An 18,703-nucleotide genomic window follows, 5' to 3' on the forward strand; every position below is an offset into this window, starting at 1 on the left:
ACCAGTTAGAAAGGGCTGGCATTTGAACCATCGAGAAAGAACAGAACTTGTCACCTCCCTGACAGTGGTTTGTTTGGGTAGTAGCACAAACCTGTCCCTTGACCTTAAAGTAATTCTTTATTAATAAAAAGCAATTCTTTATTGATAAATAAGTCATGATGGTAAGGTAGGCACAGCTCACTCTGTGGAACTGATAGGTATTTGTTCCTCTTCCAGAGGCAAGTTGTTCCCCAGCTGTTGTGTTTATTTGCTTCTCTGCTTGCTGACCAGACCTGGCTGATTCAGCAACACGCACTGGAGGCATTCACACGTTTTGCAGAGGTAAGCACAGCAGAACTCTGGCTGCAGGTATTGGCTGTGGTAACTTTTAACATACAGAGGTGGTTCTGAATCTGTCTTAAATGTTTGCTGCTCTTCACTGGTCAGATTGGATCTCAGTGTTACAGATGCTGTTGTGTATCAGAAGTAATGAGGGGCTGATGCAGTTTTAAGCGATTCAGGAGCTGGAAGTGGAGGAAGATTAAGCATTGGTTGCAACAAGGAAGGCACTGTCACAGAAACATTTTTTTGCTTTATTGTTTTGTTAATAAGGATGCACTGAACAACTATTAATCGACATTTCTGACAGGAAACGAGCCATGAAGATGTTGTTCCTCAGTGCCTGAATTCTGAAGAAGCTAAGAACAAAGTTGTTAGTTTTCTGGCTAAGGTATGTGTCTTGCTGGACCCTTTACTGCTGTCATAGTTGATGTTGTACACAGCCATTATAAGCAGTACACACCCTGTCTACACCTGAACCATCTGCAGGGTGATTAAATAAGTTTAAAATAAATGATTCTGTTAACTGGGATCTGGTTGAACTTTCCTACTTGCTTTTAATCAGTAGACTTAACAACCACCATTCCTATGCACACTTCTCTTCCAGTGCTTGGTAACTTCAGTTTAAGTGCTTTACTTTTCCCTCTTTAAATGAGCAAAAAGAAAAATTAAGTACGACACTAACTATGCTAGTGGAGCAATTAACTATTCAAAAGTCAGGGATTTCATAATTTGGTTTGTGTGATTTCCTTCCCTGTTACTCCTGGATCAGTTTCTGAAAGTTAAATGAACTTGTGTGAAACATCTTAGTCCTTGCAGGTTAGGAAGAACACCCTTAGGAGTAGATGGCTCTTCATGCAGAACAGGGACAAGGGGGCAGAGTGGGTGGTTATCATGCTGTAACCAAAGGCAGGGAGATCGGGGTGAGCAGCTTTTGTCAAGCAGATAATTTGCTAACAAACTGATGGCTGCCAGTGATGCTACACCAGAGTTATAGATACCTTCAGTCTCTTGCTCAGATGTTTGTGAGATGCTAGGTTTGCCTAAGATCCCTCCTGTCCTTCCCTTTGTCTGACATATAAATGGAGCCTATGAAGGGTGGTAATGCTGCCTTGGGTTAGTTACCTCTCCTGGGGCTTCCTCCCTAGATGAGGCAAGTGGAAGAGCCAAGGGAAGCACGAACAGAACGCCTGAAGCAGGAAAGGATTATCTGCAGTGCACAGATTAAGAAAATGGATGGAGAACTGGAGTCAACAGGAGAGGTAGGTGCCCTTCTTTAAATTATCTAGGCTCTACTGTCAGTTTCTGAAACATCTAAAGAGGTTTGAGATGGTCTTGCTGCTCTCCGTGTTCTAAGAAAAAAGGTTTATGTGCAGTCCTTGCCCTTAGTATTATACTTGAATGCTCTGTACTGCCTGTGAGCTGGCAAGAACTCTCACAAGGCAGGGGAGGAATCTCATGCAGCTCCTCTCTAGCTAAGGGTTTTCTTGCATTTGGATGAACACTAATCACTTCTGTAGAACATTATAAATGATGTCTCATGTTTACTTAAATCTGCAGCCTCCGGCAAAAAGAGCATGTCACCCACCCTCTGAGGAGCAGTATAAGGCAGCAGTAGACAGGATGGAGAGAGCAGTGGAGGCTGTGAAGCTGCTGCTCCAGAAAGGTTCACCCCCTGCTTGGCTTGCAGTGAAACTGGAGGCTCTACATACAGCTGTAGCCACTCTCAGAGACAGCATACGGTAAGGTGCTCAGCAGGTCTGAGGCAGTAACACAGCTCAGCTCCCTGTTGTGAGGGACAAGATGCCTTTGCACATGACTGCTGGAGAAGAAAAAGCTCTGATGGCAGGGCCATGCTCTGCTGGGTCTTGGTTAATGTGCAAAAAGGACTGGAGGTGCCAAGCTGTTAGCCTGAATTTCATAGTTACCTGGCTGGAAGGACTGGTTTTAATGGACATTTGTGCATCCAAGTTGTCATTTTGTATATTGCTGGTGTAGAACTCACTCTCCTAAGCCAGTGTGTGCTGATAAACATTTCATGAGATTGTATTTTCAATACAAAGATGTTTGAGTTAGTTCTAAGAATAACAGTTACCTTTGTTTCTGTCCTGTACAGGAGACCAGGCAGTAGGTTTTTATCTTAATTTTAAAATACACTCAACAACAACTTAAGGCTCTCTAGTGTTCTCTGAATGTACCTCTGTTGCTGGTTCCACTCCACGCTAGGGTCATCTCATGAAAATCTTTATTGGTCACAGCAGCAGAAAGCAAGGGGCACTTAAACAGTTTGCATGCAGTGGTCCTTCACTGCACTGTTCCTCCCACCTCTCATACCATCCACTGACAGAATTATAGCAATGGAAATAAATAAGCTGAGTAAAGTATACATTCATCTTAAATTCACCTCATAGCTAAAATTTAAAAGGAGCCAGTTCTTTAATTTGGGGGGAAAAGGAGGAAAAAAAAGAGGAAGCCCAAGAAAAAGGCACATTAGTCAAGGACCTGAGTGTGACTTTCATTTATTGTCAGCAGTTTTTCAGAGCAGGGATGAGTTTCTGGAACAATTGCTTACACCACTCTTGACCTCCAGCAGCACCTTGGCACCAGCACCCCCATCACGCCATTCCTCTGTCTGGTGCCAGTGGCACGCACTACAGCTGGGCATATTGCTTGAGTGCAGGCCTCACCCCTGCAGTTTTTGGCACAGACTGGAAAGGAGCATCCACTGCAGGATGTTGGGCCCCACAGGGTCTTGTGGCTACTGCAGCAAGTGCCTGCCCTCTGGCGCAAGCAGCACTGAGGTACTTATCCATTGTATTGGGAAGCAGTGACTTCTGGTACAGAATCCAGCACACCACACATTGCCTTTGTCACTTTCAGTCCTGTCACCAGTTAGTATCATCTTCCCAGTTCAGCTCCTCCTCTTCACCCCAGCCTGCAGCTTCAGCCTAGAATCACATAGGTACCAACATCATAGAATCAGAGAATTGTTTTGGTTAAAAAGACCTCTAAGGCCCAGCTCTCAACCTACCACCACCACGGCCATTAAACCATGTCTTGAAGTACCATGGCCACATGTTTCTTAGAAGCCTGCAAGGATGGTGATGCCACTGTCCCTGGGCAACCTAGTCGAGTGCCTGACCACTCTTTCAGTAAAAAAAATTTTCCTCATATCCAATGTAAACCTCCCTGGCACCATTTCATGCCACTTCCTCTCATGCTATGCCTGATACTAGGGTGAGGAGACTGGCCCCACCCCACTACACGCTCCCTTCAGGTATTTGTAGAAAGCTTGGGTCAAGTATTCCTATCCTGAGCATAGCCACAGAATCCTGGAAGTTCCTCATAAGACCAAAAGTCAAGTCCCATCATTTGCACTTTTCTGGTTTAAAAGTTCTTTAACTACAAAAGGGGCAAACTAACAAGGGAGGGTCCTTTTTTTTTTTCCCCCCCCTTAACATTTAAGCAAGAGCTGTTTATACCAAAATGAAAAGGATTCTATCAACTAGATGCTTTCTTTCCCCTAAGAAACAGCTGTTGGCCTGTTGTATGCTGACGCTGAGTCTGTCACCTGTACGCTGCATTACAGTGAGTGATTCCCCCTCCAAAAGGGGTTGATACCAAAACAGCTTCTCAAAAAAAATCAAGTGTGCAGTTTTTCAATGTTGTAAACAACTTCAGTGTGTGTCTATGGCTCCTCTCCCTGTGCTGCCTGCTATCCCTGTGGTAGCTCTCTTGAGGGTGAATTAGCAAAACAACTTGAAATCAACACCTAGTCCCTAGCTGAGTGTGGCATGCAGGTGGCAGTGCCACCTTCCCTCTGTGGAAAACAAAAGCAAACTCTGGAGTCTCTGTGGTGGGGCCAGAGGGAGTTCACTGCTTACTTAGCAGCAGTTTTTACAACACCTCTGGTCCACTGAAATGAAGAACTGTATTCTTTCATGAAAACAAAGCACCCAAAAGCTTTACTCTCTACTTCTGAGGTCCTGTTTCCTGTCCCTTTATTTACAGTACTATGAGGTCTTCCTACAAGAGCCAGGAGAAGTGAGTCTTGAGCATCCTTCATGCCTGCAACCCCCCCGTTTGTGCATGGGGCCAAGCCTGTTCAGCAGACAGGATCCAGCTCTGTTTTACCTGTCCAGCAATCCAAGACTCTCCCTAACACAGTGTTAGGGTCCTTGCACCCAAAACACAGCAGCACAAATTGAAAGCTAGAGCTAGAACTTGGTGCCTTTGGTAGTGCACAAGTTGTCCATTCCCTCACTGCCCCCTAACACAGCTGTAGTAAGAGCCTGCTGAATTACCTGCTGCCTGCTAAGATGCATCATTCAGAGATCAGCATCTTCTATTCACAGGTAAAGACTCAGCTGCACAGTTGTGTGCTGCTGACATTTCCTCAGGTTCTCCATCCTCTGATTAAGGAGCTGTTGGTGCTACCACAGTGTGTTGGGCTGTATGTGCATGCTTTAGGATCCTCTCAAGTGTGTGGTCCCTTAAACCCCACTCTTACCTCAATGATGTCAGCTGCTGCAAATTTGGATGAAAACCACACATTCTGGGAAGCACTTTCTCTGCTGGATGCCACACCAGAGTGAGTGGGCACAACTGCTTCTGTCCTTGCTTCAGGTAAAATTAAGATAGATGAAGAAGGTTTAATGTCTGGGACCATGTCAGCAAACCAGTCCAGCTCAGGGTCTTGCACAGGTTTTCTCTTCACTTTAATCGTGAATTCTTCTCCTAGGCCAGACTCTGATGCTGACTTCAACCTTTCCTGAAAGGTTGGTTTTGACAGCACAGTTTCTCCCAGCTGTTCCTGCTGGTCCCACTTGTTGCTCCAGCTGTTTTCAGGGCAGGGCTCTGGATGGGGATTCAGCCTGAGGTTTCTGAATTCTTTGCCCAGTTGATGGGTACCTGGTAGAGGCCTTGGCATTTCGACTGCATCAGTTTGTGTCACAGTGAGGCAGTTTCCTGAGGACAGTTCAGGACTAGGGCTGCTGGGCTCAAAGTCTTCCCAAGGCTTTTCCTCTATGTCATGTTCAGCAAAATAAGGTCCCACCCTCCCCTGCAGCTCTTGGGACCGAATTTGAATGTTCACAGTTTTCTCAATGTCTGTCTCCTCTGGCTCGCTCCAGTCTGGCCACTCCTCTGTGGGCTTTTCAGAGGTAGTGAAGGAACTCCTGCTGCTCCCTAGTGTATTAATGCTTCCAGGAATTCCATTCAAGGAGGACTGAGTGTCTTGCTCACCTGTGGAAGACAAAGGTATTATTACATACTCATTTCAAGAGAGCAGGTAGAGATAGAGCTGTGCCTAGGACTCCTTGACATCACAGGTACCACATGGCACAGAAATAAGCCAATGAAGCCAACTGGAAAGAGGCCTCAGCAGTAAACTCCTCTCAGGCCAGAAAGCATGGCCACCTTCCTGCCTGCAGAGGAGGGTGTTCATCTCAGAGCCCTGTGGCAATTAAGGCTGACTGCTGATAGGCTACAGGTGACTGAAAATGGCCATGAAAGTAAATAGAAGCAGCTTCTGAGGGCAGAGAACAACCTGACCTATAAATCTAGTCTGTGCGCCAAGCTGTGGCAGGGGTCAAAGAAGCAGAGAACCTGCTGTAGGGAAACAGAAAATGAAGGCTGGCCAGCCAGCAGTCTGTCAGCTTCCCAAGTAACTGTTCCCTAGGGGTCACAAGTCACACTCTTCCTTCCTTGGTTCACTGAGTCTCCTTCAGTTCAGCATGTAGGGAAAATTAACGTCTTTTCCATCAATGCTTCATTTGTAGGGCACTTGATTTCTAAAAAGGAAGAGCCAGGGCAAAGATTTACCTGTCCTTAAAGCCAGTGGATTGTCTTGCCGGACAGAAGGCTTCTTGGCAGGTGCATTTCCAGCAGCTGGGAACACACTAGAATGGTTCTTCAAGGGACAAGAGGTTTGATTTCTCTGATTGCTTACAACATGACCTGGGGAGCCTGCAGGACAGAAGAGGAGAAAGGACACCAGGTCCAGAGGCGTTGTCAGTCTTAGCTGAAACTGCCCGCAGCACTGGAATGTTACTGCTGAGAAGCAAGCTGACTGAAGGCTGGGGCAGCAGTGCAACAGCTGCACCTCCTGAGCTGTACCTCACACAATACTCCTCTGTTCTTGCCAGCCACAGCTCTGCCAGCACAGTTTGGGTGGCTGCAAATGGTCAGTTTCTGCTGATGTTTTCTTTCAACAAACACACAATGAACAAACTGACTGTGATCAGAACTGACGCCTAAGAAATGCTGTCTGCCACCTAGCTGGATCCAACCCCCACCTCCTGCCTCACTCTGCTTCACCCAAAAGCACAGCACTAATAGTCCCAGTGGTTCACAGCACAAGCAAACTCACACAACTCCCCAAAACCTCCTTTTTGCCTGGACATGAACAAGGCAGCTTACAGGAACAAGAGTCCTACAAGGCAGGTACTGTGACAACCTCCCGTGTACCACCCCAAAGTGAGGTGGTCAACCACCACACCTGGAAGCTGCAGAAGGCTGGTTTGCTTCCCCAGGCCACTGATGACAGGTTTGCAAGCACCCAGTTGCTTGGAGGGAGCTATGACAGTGATTGACCAGCACTGGCCTCAGCTGTGTGAGGCCCTGTGGCCATCATCCCAAAACAGCATGGTGTGGGCCAGTAGCTCATCTCCATTCCCAGCCAGCTGTGCCTGCCTAGGCTGCAGTTACCAGCACAGCCAAAGATGCATGGCCTGTGGTACCAGGAAGGACACACAGAACCTGTCCCCTTCCCATAGTGCCACAATAAAAGGCCCTGCTTCAGTGGTGTGGAGGGGGGGTGGACTCCATCTCTGGAGCTCCCTTCCACCCCCTAACATCCTGTGATTCTGCACATCCTTTTAGAGGCTTCAGCAAACAGCTTATGAAGCCTCATGTGTCTGGCCTCTAGGACTGTTTTCTTCTGCAGGTCCTCTCACTGCTAAGGATAAAGTTCGTTTTTCAGTTGTTTCTTCCATAGCTAGGTCTAATTTAAAATCTGTTCTTAAAAATAAACCTGGGTTTAGCATGTGATCCAAATACTAAAATAATGGGAAGAAAAATAATGCCACGAGCCATCCACAGATTTTAATCAAGGGTGGTAGCTGTCAGTACACACATCACCAACATTGACACTTCGATTGATCTCTATCACGTGTTTCATTTGGTTTCTCTATGCCTACAGTAGGACAAAAGCCAACTCCTGCCTCCAGTCACAGCCATTCTAGGTTGGAATATCCAGCAAAGCTCTCCCTTAGTACGCTTGGTTCTGAGTGATCTGGCAGGTACACGGGCACCAAGTCTTCACTTGGATTAGCTGAAAAGCCTCCTGAGAGCTGATAAAATGGGGAAGTTCGTATTCCTTTTCCAATCTATGAATAGAAATCGGAGGGAAAGGATGAGATTTACTATTTTTACAAACAGGACAGAGGGAATATTAAACAACTACCTGGATAAGTGCATAAGTGCTTTAGAAGGGCAGTATAGTTTTTCCATAAACACATAAACTTAATCTCCTTTACTTACAAGGATTCTTACATGAAGAGGCAGTTTAAATTTTCCCCATATTTCCTACATTTAAAGTATTTTTTATAACTGCTATTATAATTCTGATGGTTGAACTAAGTGATCTTAGAAGTTTTTTCCAACCAACACGATTCTGTGATCACTTCTATATCTACAAACCACCTCGTTTGGAGTTGAAGTTTAGCTGCAAATTAGCTTGTTTTCAATTAACCTGTTAATCACCCAAGGAATTCTGCCCACACTGCTTGGGCAGGATGGGAGAGAACCCTGAGAGCACTCTGAGTGTGTCATTTACCTTCTGGGGAGAGATCAGCTGTTTTCATGAAACTTGGTGCAGAGCTCTTGAAAATCTTTGTTCTTTCTCCACCTACAACCACTTCAGGTCCAAGCAGGGAGACAAGAACTGCTAAGCTGTGCAGCGTTATCGCAACGATAGAGTCACTGGTATCCCGAAGGCCCAGCAGTACCTACACCAAGAATATCATAATGTTACCAAGAACAGAGAATTCTGCTTCTTTACTTCTTTCCCCTTTACATGTTATATTTGCAGCACATTTTATTTCCATGATCTCCCCCACAGCTCTCAGTATAGCCTGGACATTATTCTGTAGAGTGAAATCAGCCTTCTCTTTTGGTGAGCTAAAGAGGGTGGCTGACCTTAGTGCCAAGGCGCGTGGAGCTTGAGCTGATTCCTCCTCCGTTTTTGACAGCTATGGTATGAAACAAACACAACCTCCTGTTGACAGGCTGCCAGTCAAGGCTGACACTGACCTTGGGGTCAGACTTTTTTCAGTGGTGCCTAGTGTTAGGAGAAGAGGCAAAAGGCACAAACTGGAATGCAGGAGGTTTCACTTAAGCCTAAGGAAAAAAAATCTTGACTCTGAGGGTGCTGGAACACTGGACCAGGCTGCCCAGAGAGGCTGTAGAGTCTCCTTCTCTGGAGACTTTCAAAATCCACCTGGGCAACCTGCTCTGGATGACCCTCCTTTAGCAGAGGGGTTAGACTAGATGGCCTCCAGAGGTCCCTTGCAAGCCCCATCATGCTTGAATTCTGTACTGACACAACCTGTGTGATGGAGGGCACCAGGTTTAACAAAACCAGTACTCCAGGCCAGGATCGGGTGTAAGAGTTGGGGCTCGCACAGAAAGGAGGTTGCAGGCTGTCTGTGGCCAGCAGTAGGAGATCCTAAGTTTAAGCTAAGGACCAACCCAAGCAGCAGCAATCCTGTATTCCAGGCTACACTGTGCACAGCTTTGCTGTCCCTAACCTGGGGCAATATGATGTTTTTCAGCTCCTCCCGGGAGAACAGTTCTGCGTAGGCATGAATGTGAGACAGCAGCACCATTCGAACGTGCTCCTCGTGAACCTCAAACAGCTTCAGCAGCACAGGAATGACATGGCTCTGGAACACAGCTGGCGACAGGAGGCAGCTGGTCTGGCTCTCTCCAGTTTGCTCTAGGAAGGGAGGTGAAGATAGGAAAAGGCTCCTTCAGTGATGACAGCTCAGCCAGGAGATGCTCACTGAGAAACCATGGCAGCAGACTCATCAGCTGCCAACATGGCTTTTTAGAGATGTTAAGAGATGGGCAGGAGGAGAGGGGGCAGCGCCCATGTCCATTGCTCAGGCAGTCACAAGAGAGATACTGCTCAGCTGGGACACCAGTGGCTATTTAGGAAACCTTTAAGAGAGGGAAGCCAAACAGCAGACAGAGACTGCTGCAGATCCATCAAGGCACGTTGAGCACCTCTGACAGGAGAGGAGAAGAGACTGAGCACCTGTACAGGAATGCAGTGATTGAAGAAAAAGGGCAGGCAGAGGATAACTGAGAAGAGGGAAAGCCACTGGGAAAGCCTGAGGTGACACATAAACCTGGGAAAGAGCCCAGGCGATTCCCAATTCTCCTTCCAGCATCAGCAGAGTAGTGGAAAGTAGAGGAAAGCATACAACTGCCCTTTCCACTTCTCTATGTTACAGTATTTGTTCTGGTTAAATAAATGCCACCGTTCCCTTGATTCAATGGAACCACTGCTCTGAATTCATTCCAAACTTGTCAGTAATAATTGTGGCAAGATTAAATATCTTAAAGGTCACCTTTCTTTGGCCCCAGCAGATGAGGAAGAAAACTCTTGACAGCTACAGGTTCTGCAAACACAAGCTGATTGAGTAGAAGAGGCACCAGCCGTGACGCGATCAGCTCCTCTGACAAGCCAGCCACCCTGTCCAGCAGGAATCTGCATTCCAGGAGAAAGCAATTAGTATGGAGGCAGCCTTCCATGCTTTCCTGGTTATTTCCTTTCATAGTGCTTTAGCCTCTGTGTCTGGCTCATCTCCTAGACAGTGTCCCACCACAGCCTCTGGCGCTGCATGTACTCTAACCCAGAAGGACAAGGCTCTGGCACGCCTGAGGCTTTCAGTCAAAGGTAACACAGAGCAGGGGGCAGAAACACATCCTGTAAAGCCCCAAACCCAGATCACAGGCTGTCAGGAGTGCATCCAGAAGCACCACTACACCCACAGCTGGCACACAAAGGCTCCCTGCTCTGAGAAGCTGCCCACTGCTGTGGCATCAAAACTACCTCACAGCTGCCGTCTCACAGGAAGTGCTACAGTGTTATTGCTGCAGGACAGTTGTCCTCTGGCCCCCCAGCCTGGTGCACTTTCTTCCTCCTGCTTGAAAAAAGCCTGCTCTGCCCACCACACAAGGCAAGCTGCCCTTGCAAAAAGTGAATCCCATTTTAGAACTACTTCCATTTAACGCTTTTTAGGGGTGGCCAACAGAGTGTGGGTTGTGGTTACTTCAGTCACAGAGTTTGCTTTGTGCAATTGCTCTTGTAGGATTTTAATTTTTAAAATACAAGTAGCAGTTACTGGTGCTCTCTAGGCCTGGAGGAGAGTAAGAGTAAGACAGCACATGCTGCGAAGGCCCTTCTGCCTAATAAAGGGGCAATACTGTCCTGTCTTGAAGGGCAGTATTTATTCCCTCCCTTGGTAAATACTGCTGCTACAGAGATAGTGGGAACCCTTCTAAACACTCCTGATGGTGACTACAAGAGTACAAAACAGGCAGGAAAAGAGCTCTGTAAGAACACTCTGGCTCCTTCATAAGGAAAATAAAAAGAACAATTCAATTTCTCTTTTTTTCAGGCCCAGATAAAGCCATGGCTACAGGGCATTTCCCTTACAGAAGACTTCGTAGCGACCACAACAATAGGATTTCCTGCAGATGCTGCACTGCTGCAGCTGAGACATCCATTACAGACAATAGCTTTACCCAGACTAGGCTGGCTCCACAGGATTAATTCACCCAACATGTCTTGCTGAAAACCTTCTCATTGGCAGCTTACAGGATCTGCCTAAAAGGAAAATAACTGCAGCCTCAAGACACGCCCAGTGCCGGATTTCCCTTTCTTGCAAAGTCACATCTGAAATAGAGCTACTTCTAAGAATGAGGCAGGGAAAACATTGGGAGGTTTGCAGCACATTAAAAGAAGCTCTCATATTTTAGAGCACTTTGAAGTGGAGCAAGCAGATGGCATTTGTCTACAGCAGCAGGACCCCAAGACAGCTCCAGTGAGGACCTGCTCACCAGAGCTTGAGCAGATGAGTTGTTAAACTGTGGTTTCTCCTCTTCTGTATCACTACAGCACACAGATGGGATTTTCAGATGATTCCTGCTGAGCCCTGGTGCAGTGGGAGATGGGACACTGCTGCTAGAGCAGATGGAAGAGAACCTGAATAATCTGACTTCTGTTGGTAATGGCAGCATTACACTTCCACAACGTGCATTAGTTCTGTTATAACATGGACAAGGGAAAAAATGCTTTCCTTTTCATATCTATCCCTGTGCCCCTGGGGCAGCTTCTCTTCTTGGCCCACCCAGCTGCTAGCAAGCAGACAGGCTCAGAGAAGAACCCCTGAAGTGCCAGGTGCCACTACAGGCCCATTTCTAACCAGATCTCCAGCAACAGTGGTGGGGCTGTAGCAGGTCAAACATTGCTGCCTGTACAGCTGTGTGCAGTTGCACTCTTGAGGCCAGAGTGTGGAATGATGCAGAGCCCAGCAGGTACTGCTGCTCCCAAACACCAAACCACACATGAGAAACTGGGGAAGGAGGGAGTAAAGAATCTCCCCTCTGTTGTGATCCTTACCTTGGCTGGAGGACCCAAAATATTAGAGAGCTAACAGTATTCTGCCAAAGCAATCAAAGTCTGCCACCTGAGGAACCACCTCTCTGGCCACCAGCCTTCCCAGGTTCCCTCACAATCCCATTTGGCAGAAGTATTTCTGAAGTAAGAAGCTTCCAGACAATACTTTCCCTTCACTTACTTGAAAAATTCCGTTTTTTCCTCCTCAGACTTTAACGTTAAGCTCTTCAGAAAATTCACAACTTCCAGAAAATCATTCCTAAGTACAAAAATGCAGGCTGTCAAGTGTGATCCTTTTTGATGCTAAAACCACCCACAACTAAAGAGATGGCAAATCCCCATCCTTCATTTAGCAGAGAGTGCTAGACAGAGGAGCACAAATCAAGTGCTGGTGGACCATGAACACCAGCCCGGTGGTATGACTAATAAACCCAACAGCTGCACTTTGAAGCCAGCAATTCACAGGGAGATGTCACCAATGCATCATGAGTCATCTCTGACCATGTGACTAAGGCAACAAGGAGAGCAAAGTGCCACCCTACAGTAATGCCACCACCCAGAGAAGCACTGAGGTGACAGCTGACAGTTCTGTGTGGCTATTTGAGAGCCTGCTTTGCTCCAGCAGCATCACTAATTATTTTCTTTTCTAGAGCATTTCCCACCAACTCCTACAAGCTTGGGGAAATCCGGCTGGCTTGTATGTGACTACAGGACACGTTTCTGTCACACCTCATTTGGAAGGCTGATAATGCTTTCTTAATTTAAGGAGTGTCCTTGTCAAAGATCCCCGAAAGAGGGAAGGATTAAGTCTGTGCTCCCCTTTGCAAAGGTCACACAGCTGCTACACAGCAACAGGCAGTATCAAGACATACCCAGACAGGCAAGGATATTCCTTTCCTTACCTGAAGAATTCATGAGACAATAAACTGGACAGTGGTGGACGAGACTTTGGGTCCGGATTCAGCAGTGTACAGTGCAAGGTTTGCTGAAAGCTGGAGAGAATATCTGCTGAAACTGAAATCCAGAGCACCTACAGTTAGATTTCTCCCTCAATGCTGAATAAACTATGTTCAGGAGTCCTCCACCCTCCCATAACCTTATTTTTAGCTCTCTTTGATAGCAAAATTGCTCCTATTGGTCCCTAAAAGAGGAGAAAACAGAATTTCCATTTCTCCTCCTAAGCTGCTTGGCTATCAGGGCACTAAGGAATGCTGCTGCCCTCCCAAGAAGCTTCCTGTTCTGCTAGGAGACAGCAGCCCCAGCTCAGCTGCAGTACACAACACCCAACTGCCCACCTCCACAACCCTTGATGGAGCAGCTATTGGGGCAGGACCAAGCAAACCTCTGACTGCTGCACTCATGTTACACAGGCTGGTGACCTCCAGCCACATCTGAGCACATTCAGATGCAGTAAAAGGGGAACACAGCAGAAGCCAAAGTCTGTGTTTTCACTTGGCAAACAGAACAGCAACAGCTGCTGAACCTGCGGCACATCTGCCAGCCGCAGCAAAAGGCAAATGGCTCAGCACACACAAGGAAGAAGCTCCAGAGTCCTGCTGACAGCAAACCAGACAGGTGTCATTCCTCACCCTGATCATTTAGGACTGTCAGGAGATTTTCAACCATTGCTCCAAAGGCGTAGGCGTCCCTCGCGTGCCCACAGCTGTTGGGCAGAATTTTGAACTCTGCAGACTGAAAATAAACCCAAAAAGATCAGCAAGGAAGGAGTTAATAAAATACTTGGTAGTTTCCAGAAGTCTCTATCCCTGTCCCCACCATATACACTCTCCAATTCCTTTTATAACACCAGAGCTTCACTAAGCAGCCTACAGGTGCTTGCTAGAAACACCTCCACTGACTGGGGAATTTATAACCAAAAGGAGAAAACTACCTAATGATGGAACAGCTCCCTGATGAATGCACACAGCAACTGCACCTTCCAACATTTCTATGGAAACAGGATCATTAGTGGGAGAAAGAGCTCCTCCAGCAATTCATAGGATGCTTAATGGATAGGAGGTGCCTAGCAAGTGACAGACAGGCTGCTACACAGAGCTGCACAACCATGGGACCACAGTGTTCTGGACCATCTCAGCAACTACACTAATTTTTGCAAAGCTTTAGTGATGTAGAAGCATTAAATCTTGAAAAAAGTATTCAGAACCTGCTGTTCCATCACTTCTCATTCAGAATTTCACTTCCCTGAGCACACCACCATTCCCAGATCAGGGATGGAATGGAAGGAAGAGAGTAAACCTCAGATTTTATCCAACTGCCACTTCCTCCCATTCAGACATAAGGAAATAAAATGTGTGAATGAAAATTATTTCCTAAGCATCACACTTTTACTCCTTGCCAGCAAGGGATGTTACTCACCATCTCCTCACAAGGGATGCACGACTGGTCTCGTACTGACTTGACCTGACAGAGGAACTGGAAGGAGAGAAGGGAAGATATGAGCTGCTCAGTCACTTCTCTGTGCTCTGTGGAGCAGGGCAGGTGCTGGGCAGGTAGTGATCAGGTGGTGGAAGTCTGCCCCTGCACCCTGAGCTGGCAACCAGGGCAGGCTGTTTTGCCCTGCCCAGAGAGGAAGCACAAATGGACCAGGCTTGAAGCACCAAGCTGACAGCACATCACAGCCAACTCATCCCCCTCAGTCCTACCATCCCACATGAGCCACCCCAACAGGGAGAGGATTTAATGAGCAGGTTTTACTGCCATGCTGTTGGCATTGTTATGCAGCACCAGGCACGTCTGCCTGATCCCTTCTGAAAGGTGACACACGCCAGGGACACTCAATACAGTTCCTGAAGAATTTGTGGGTCTGCTGGGAGACAAGGCAATACACATTCACAGCAGTGCCAGGCCACAGCAATGACTCTGCACAGCATGCAGCAGAAAGCAAACAAGGATTTTTTCTGCTAAACCCAGTAAGAAGCAATGAAGATGCCAGCAAAAGCTAAAAAGTCATTTGTCTTTCTTATTGATTAGTTCCAACCTAGATTCTTCTGCTCTACGCTAAAGCGCTTTTTTTTAGTTTGTTTTTAAATCAGACCAGAGGAGCAAAGATTTCTTACTCTGCAGATTCTTAAACAATCTTCTCCTTCCAGCCAGTCATCTCCCTAGGAAAAGTAGCTGCTTTTTGGCTTTCTGGGGAATTAGCTTCTGTTTGTGCAGACGTTGTAGTTTATAGTTACGGTGTCCTCAGAGCACAGATGCAGGTCAGAGCTGGACATGAGCCAACACACTCAGCAGTAAGGGACTGGGCCTTTAGTAGTAGAAAGACTTGGGCCTTCGCACCCATAGCTGGCCAGCTTCTCCAGGCCAGAAGCCCTCTCCTGGACATCAAGTGGGTGGCTTTTGCTTGGCTCTTACCTCTGGGGTGGCTTCAGTGAAGTTACAGACTGTTTCCATTCCTCCCAGCTTCCAGTGCCCATCCTCACTTACAAACACGGATGATAAACAGACATTGTTATGTGTTAGGTTTCCCTAAAACATATCAAAGAAAAAAAAGAAGATAACAGGATTGGGGATAGATAAAGATGTAAAATCTTAATCAGCACTAATGAGGTGCTGCGAGGAGCTGAAGGAAAGCTGCCCAAAAGCACAGAATTCTAAAGGTCCTTCAGGATTTGTTAGGTGACTAGCAGGTACCAGGCAAAAGGGCTGGGGTTATCGAGGGGACAGAGCTCTAATTGTCACAGCCCTTGCAATGCAATTGTAAATCCAGAGAAGATCTCTATCTATGAACACAAACCTAAAGTCTGAACTGGGATTTATCTGCAGTCCTGGACAAACACAGGGTGCCAAAACAGGAGAGCAGTGACACCAATGTCTGACACATGGCAACAGCTGTAAATAAATGCCAAGACCGAGCAATCCATTCCCCTGAAGTAAGCAGCACTAGAAGCAGATGGCAATTCATGAATGGAGAAGTGCTCCCTTTCTTACAAACCCCACAGCATTTTCAATCACCTTCCCTCCCACAAAGCAGCCAATGATTTGAGCAGTTTTAGCCTAAGGAGGTCATCCAGGCAAGCCCAGGGACAAGCTTCTCCTGTTACATTTTACCTGGCTCCTACAAACACCTGATGACCGTTGCCAGTGGTACCTACCCTCTCATGGAGGAAGATGAGTGCCAGCAACACATCATAGATGCCTGCACAGATTTCTGCAGAAGAGAGTGTCTCCAGGACTGTTTCCAGAGGCTTCACACGTTCTGTAACCAGGTGGATCCCATTTGCTTCCACAGTACAGGAGAGGAAGCGCAGAAGGCAAGGGTGGCGCAAGGTCTTCAGGTGCTTCCAGAAACAAAACCACCTGTCAGATCTCCTCTAAGCCATCTCTCATGGCTGCAGAGATTAGCCTTGTACAGTTTCTGCTTGGATTTAGACAGCCCAATCCTGCTCCTCACCACGCATTCAGCACACTCACCCACTCATTGCAGAACCCTTTGTAACACATCTAGATAAAGTCTTATGCTGAATAAAAACACTATTTTGGATAGGATCCAGCCACCAAAGACTGGCTGACTGACTGAGACATGCAGGAGAAGACCAGCACTCTGCAAAGTCATGCAGGTATTGCTACCTGAGCCCCACTTCCCACCACTGCTCACATCCTGTGGTGCATGATAAGCTCTGCAGCTGGCACCCCACTTCTATACCCTGCACAGAAGCTGATCGCAGACAGGGTCACCTTCAACCTTTTCTCCTGCCCTCTCTCCCCAAGGGTTTGACCCTCATGAACTGATTCCCACCCCTCCAAGGAAAAGGAGGGCCAGCTCTGAGCAGGCCCAGGCAGTGTGTCTGCAGTACCTTGGCAGCTTTGTGAACCTTATCTTCGTTCTCTCGCTTGTAGACAAAGACGGAGGCGAGTTTGCCATCCTGCAGCACGGCCGGGTAGATGGCGTGTCCCGTCGGCAGCGTCAAGGAGGGCTCCTCCAGCGTGTAGCTCTTTAAAGCGCTGTTCTCCGAGCCCATCACTTGCACGGTTCAGTTGTTGTACAGGTCCCCTCTTGATGACAAACTGGCCTTGGGGTGAAGGAAGACTTTTTCAGGCAGACTTATTTCCAGCAAATACTGTCCAGTTCACCTTCAGAGCATTTTCTGCAAAGCATGAGACAGCCATCAAGAACTTCCTACTGCCACTATCCTCTCCCTCAGCTGAAGGGCAAGAATAAAACCTCCATCCATTCTAATGGAAATCCAGTGTCCATGAACGGGTTCAGATCAACAGGTGAACAGCTCTATAGCTGTGGAATCACAGAATGGTGTGGGTTGGAAGGGACCTTAAAGATCATCTGTAGAGTTCCAACCCCCCTGCCATGGGCAGGAACACCTTCCACTAGAACACATTGCTCAAGGCCCCATCCAACCTGGCCTTGAACAACTTCCCTGGGCAGCCTGTTCCACTGTCTCACCATCCTCATTGTAAAGAATTTCCTCCTAAAAAGAGATAGGACTTTCCTGGCCTCTGTGTCAGCATCACCAGCTCTGACAGAGATGAACAGACAGTATGGCATCCACTAGTCCTTGATGTGACTACCAAAGCCAGGATCCACCAAGACACCCCAGTCATGCAGATACCTACTCCAGAGATCAAATTGGGATTAAGCCCAGTCAGCAGTTAGGAACTGTGACTGCCGTGGCCTTAGTGCACAAGCAGCACCTCTTTGCAGCTTTAAAAGCAGCCATTCCTCAACTCTCCAAGCCAAAGAGGCTTTCAGTGAAGCTACAGTCAGGTAAGCTCCTCCAGCAGCACGCTCTTCCCTCTTACTTCCAGTTTACCTTCTCCCCACCTGACAAATATTGCATCCACCTACCAACCCTTCCTTCCTCTCACAGCCTCTGTCAGGAAAAGGCTGACCTAGATTTCTGTGCTGCTTCCTCACACACAAAACCAGCACAACAAACATGCTGATTGCAGAGGCTCTCTCAGAAATCACTGACCAAGTGGATGCTCTGTAACCAGGCTTGTAATCAGTCCACAGGCCAGACCCCAAGCACTGCTCTGCACAAAGGCTAGCAAATGGTCTTCGGTGAGAGGAGAGAGAACAACCTCAGGAGAAGTGGAGGAAAAGCTGACCACCTTCAAAGCAGTTTTTGCAGTTAGACAGTATCATAGTGGTGGTTGTTTCCAGCCATGACCTGAGGCTTCAGGAGGACAACAATACAGGAGTCTCTCAGCTCCCTGATCAAGCTGTTCCAGCAAAACTGCTGCTCTGTCCTGCACCTCTAGATCAGGCTCTCCCAGGAGCTCTGAGGTCAGCAGCACCAGGGGGTTTTAGAAGAGAGCTGGTCTGTTATGGTTCCCTGGATTCTTTCCACTGCTTCTGTTAAGAACTAGTTACCTAAATTATTTCTCCCCTTTTCCCCAAAACACCCCATATTTAAACATGTTAGGATCTGCTGTTTTCATTAAATGTAAACATGCCAACTGTACAACCCCACTAGCCAACAGGAGCACTGGGAAGGAGCAGAACTGCTGCCTCTTTAATAGGCTTCATACAACCCTCCTGCTCATGCATCCTTTAATTGCTTTCGTTAGCTAACTGCTCTGTTACAAACAGGTCCCTACAACTCCAGGTGTGCTCCTTGCTGTGGGGAATGACGAGACATGGGAACCAGAACACATTACAGCTCTTAACTGTTTGATCTCCAGAGTGTACAACCACCACTATGGTCTGAAATTATG

The 18,703-nt window shown here is 47.3% G+C and overlaps 2 protein-coding genes across 2 annotated transcripts in view; one reads left to right on the top strand and one right to left on the bottom strand.

The window, feature by feature from the left end:
• FIRRM (FIGNL1 interacting regulator of recombination and mitosis) overlaps positions 1-9,180 on the top strand; it is a 23,885-nt gene extending 14,705 nt beyond the window's left edge. Inside the window, exons 21-25 of the mRNA XM_054384063.1 lie at positions 217-321; positions 629-709; positions 1,467-1,580; positions 1,879-2,060; positions 9,153-9,180. Coding sequence (XP_054240038.1) covers positions 217-321; positions 629-709; positions 1,467-1,580; positions 1,879-2,060; positions 9,153-9,180 — 510 coding nt within the window. The remainder of the gene's footprint in view (positions 1-216; positions 322-628; positions 710-1,466; positions 1,581-1,878; positions 2,061-9,152) is intronic.
• Positions 2,867-16,989, bottom strand: SCYL3 (SCY1 like pseudokinase 3). The gene is made up of 13 exons (XM_054384064.1): positions 16,825-16,989; positions 16,123-16,308; positions 15,383-15,496; positions 14,384-14,440; positions 13,597-13,699; positions 12,910-13,021; positions 12,189-12,266; positions 9,954-10,093; positions 9,129-9,316; positions 8,156-8,327; positions 7,071-7,084; positions 4,829-5,557; positions 2,867-3,266 (listed from the first exon to the last, which is right to left on the bottom strand). Exons 1-13 carry the CDS (start codon positions 16,987-16,989, stop codon positions 3,204-3,206), a joined length of 2,121 nt encoding a protein of 706 aa, XP_054240039.1. The 3' UTR covers positions 2,867-3,203.
• Between the last annotated feature and the right edge of the window lie 1,714 nt (positions 16,990-18,703).

Source organism: Indicator indicator, chromosome 10 (genome assembly GCF_027791375.1).
Source record: "Indicator indicator isolate 239-I01 chromosome 10, UM_Iind_1.1, whole genome shotgun sequence".
Classification (NCBI taxonomy): Eukaryota; Metazoa; Chordata; class Aves; order Piciformes; family Indicatoridae; genus Indicator; species Indicator indicator.

Excerpts from the sequence above, each read along its gene's own strand:
- SCYL3 (XM_054384064.1), bottom strand. The coding sequence starts at position 16,989 with ATGGGCTCGGAGAACAGCGCTTTAAAGAGCTACACGCTGGAGGAGCCC. Across the intron at positions 16,309-16,824 it reads AGGTTCACAAAGCTGCCAAG|CACCTGAAGACCTTGCGCCA; the intron begins GTACTGCAGACA and ends TGTTTCTGGAAG. Across the intron at positions 10,094-12,188 it reads GAAAAAACGGAATTTTTCAA|ATTCCTGCTGGACAGGGTGG; the intron begins GTAAGTGAAGGG and ends CCTGGAATGCAG.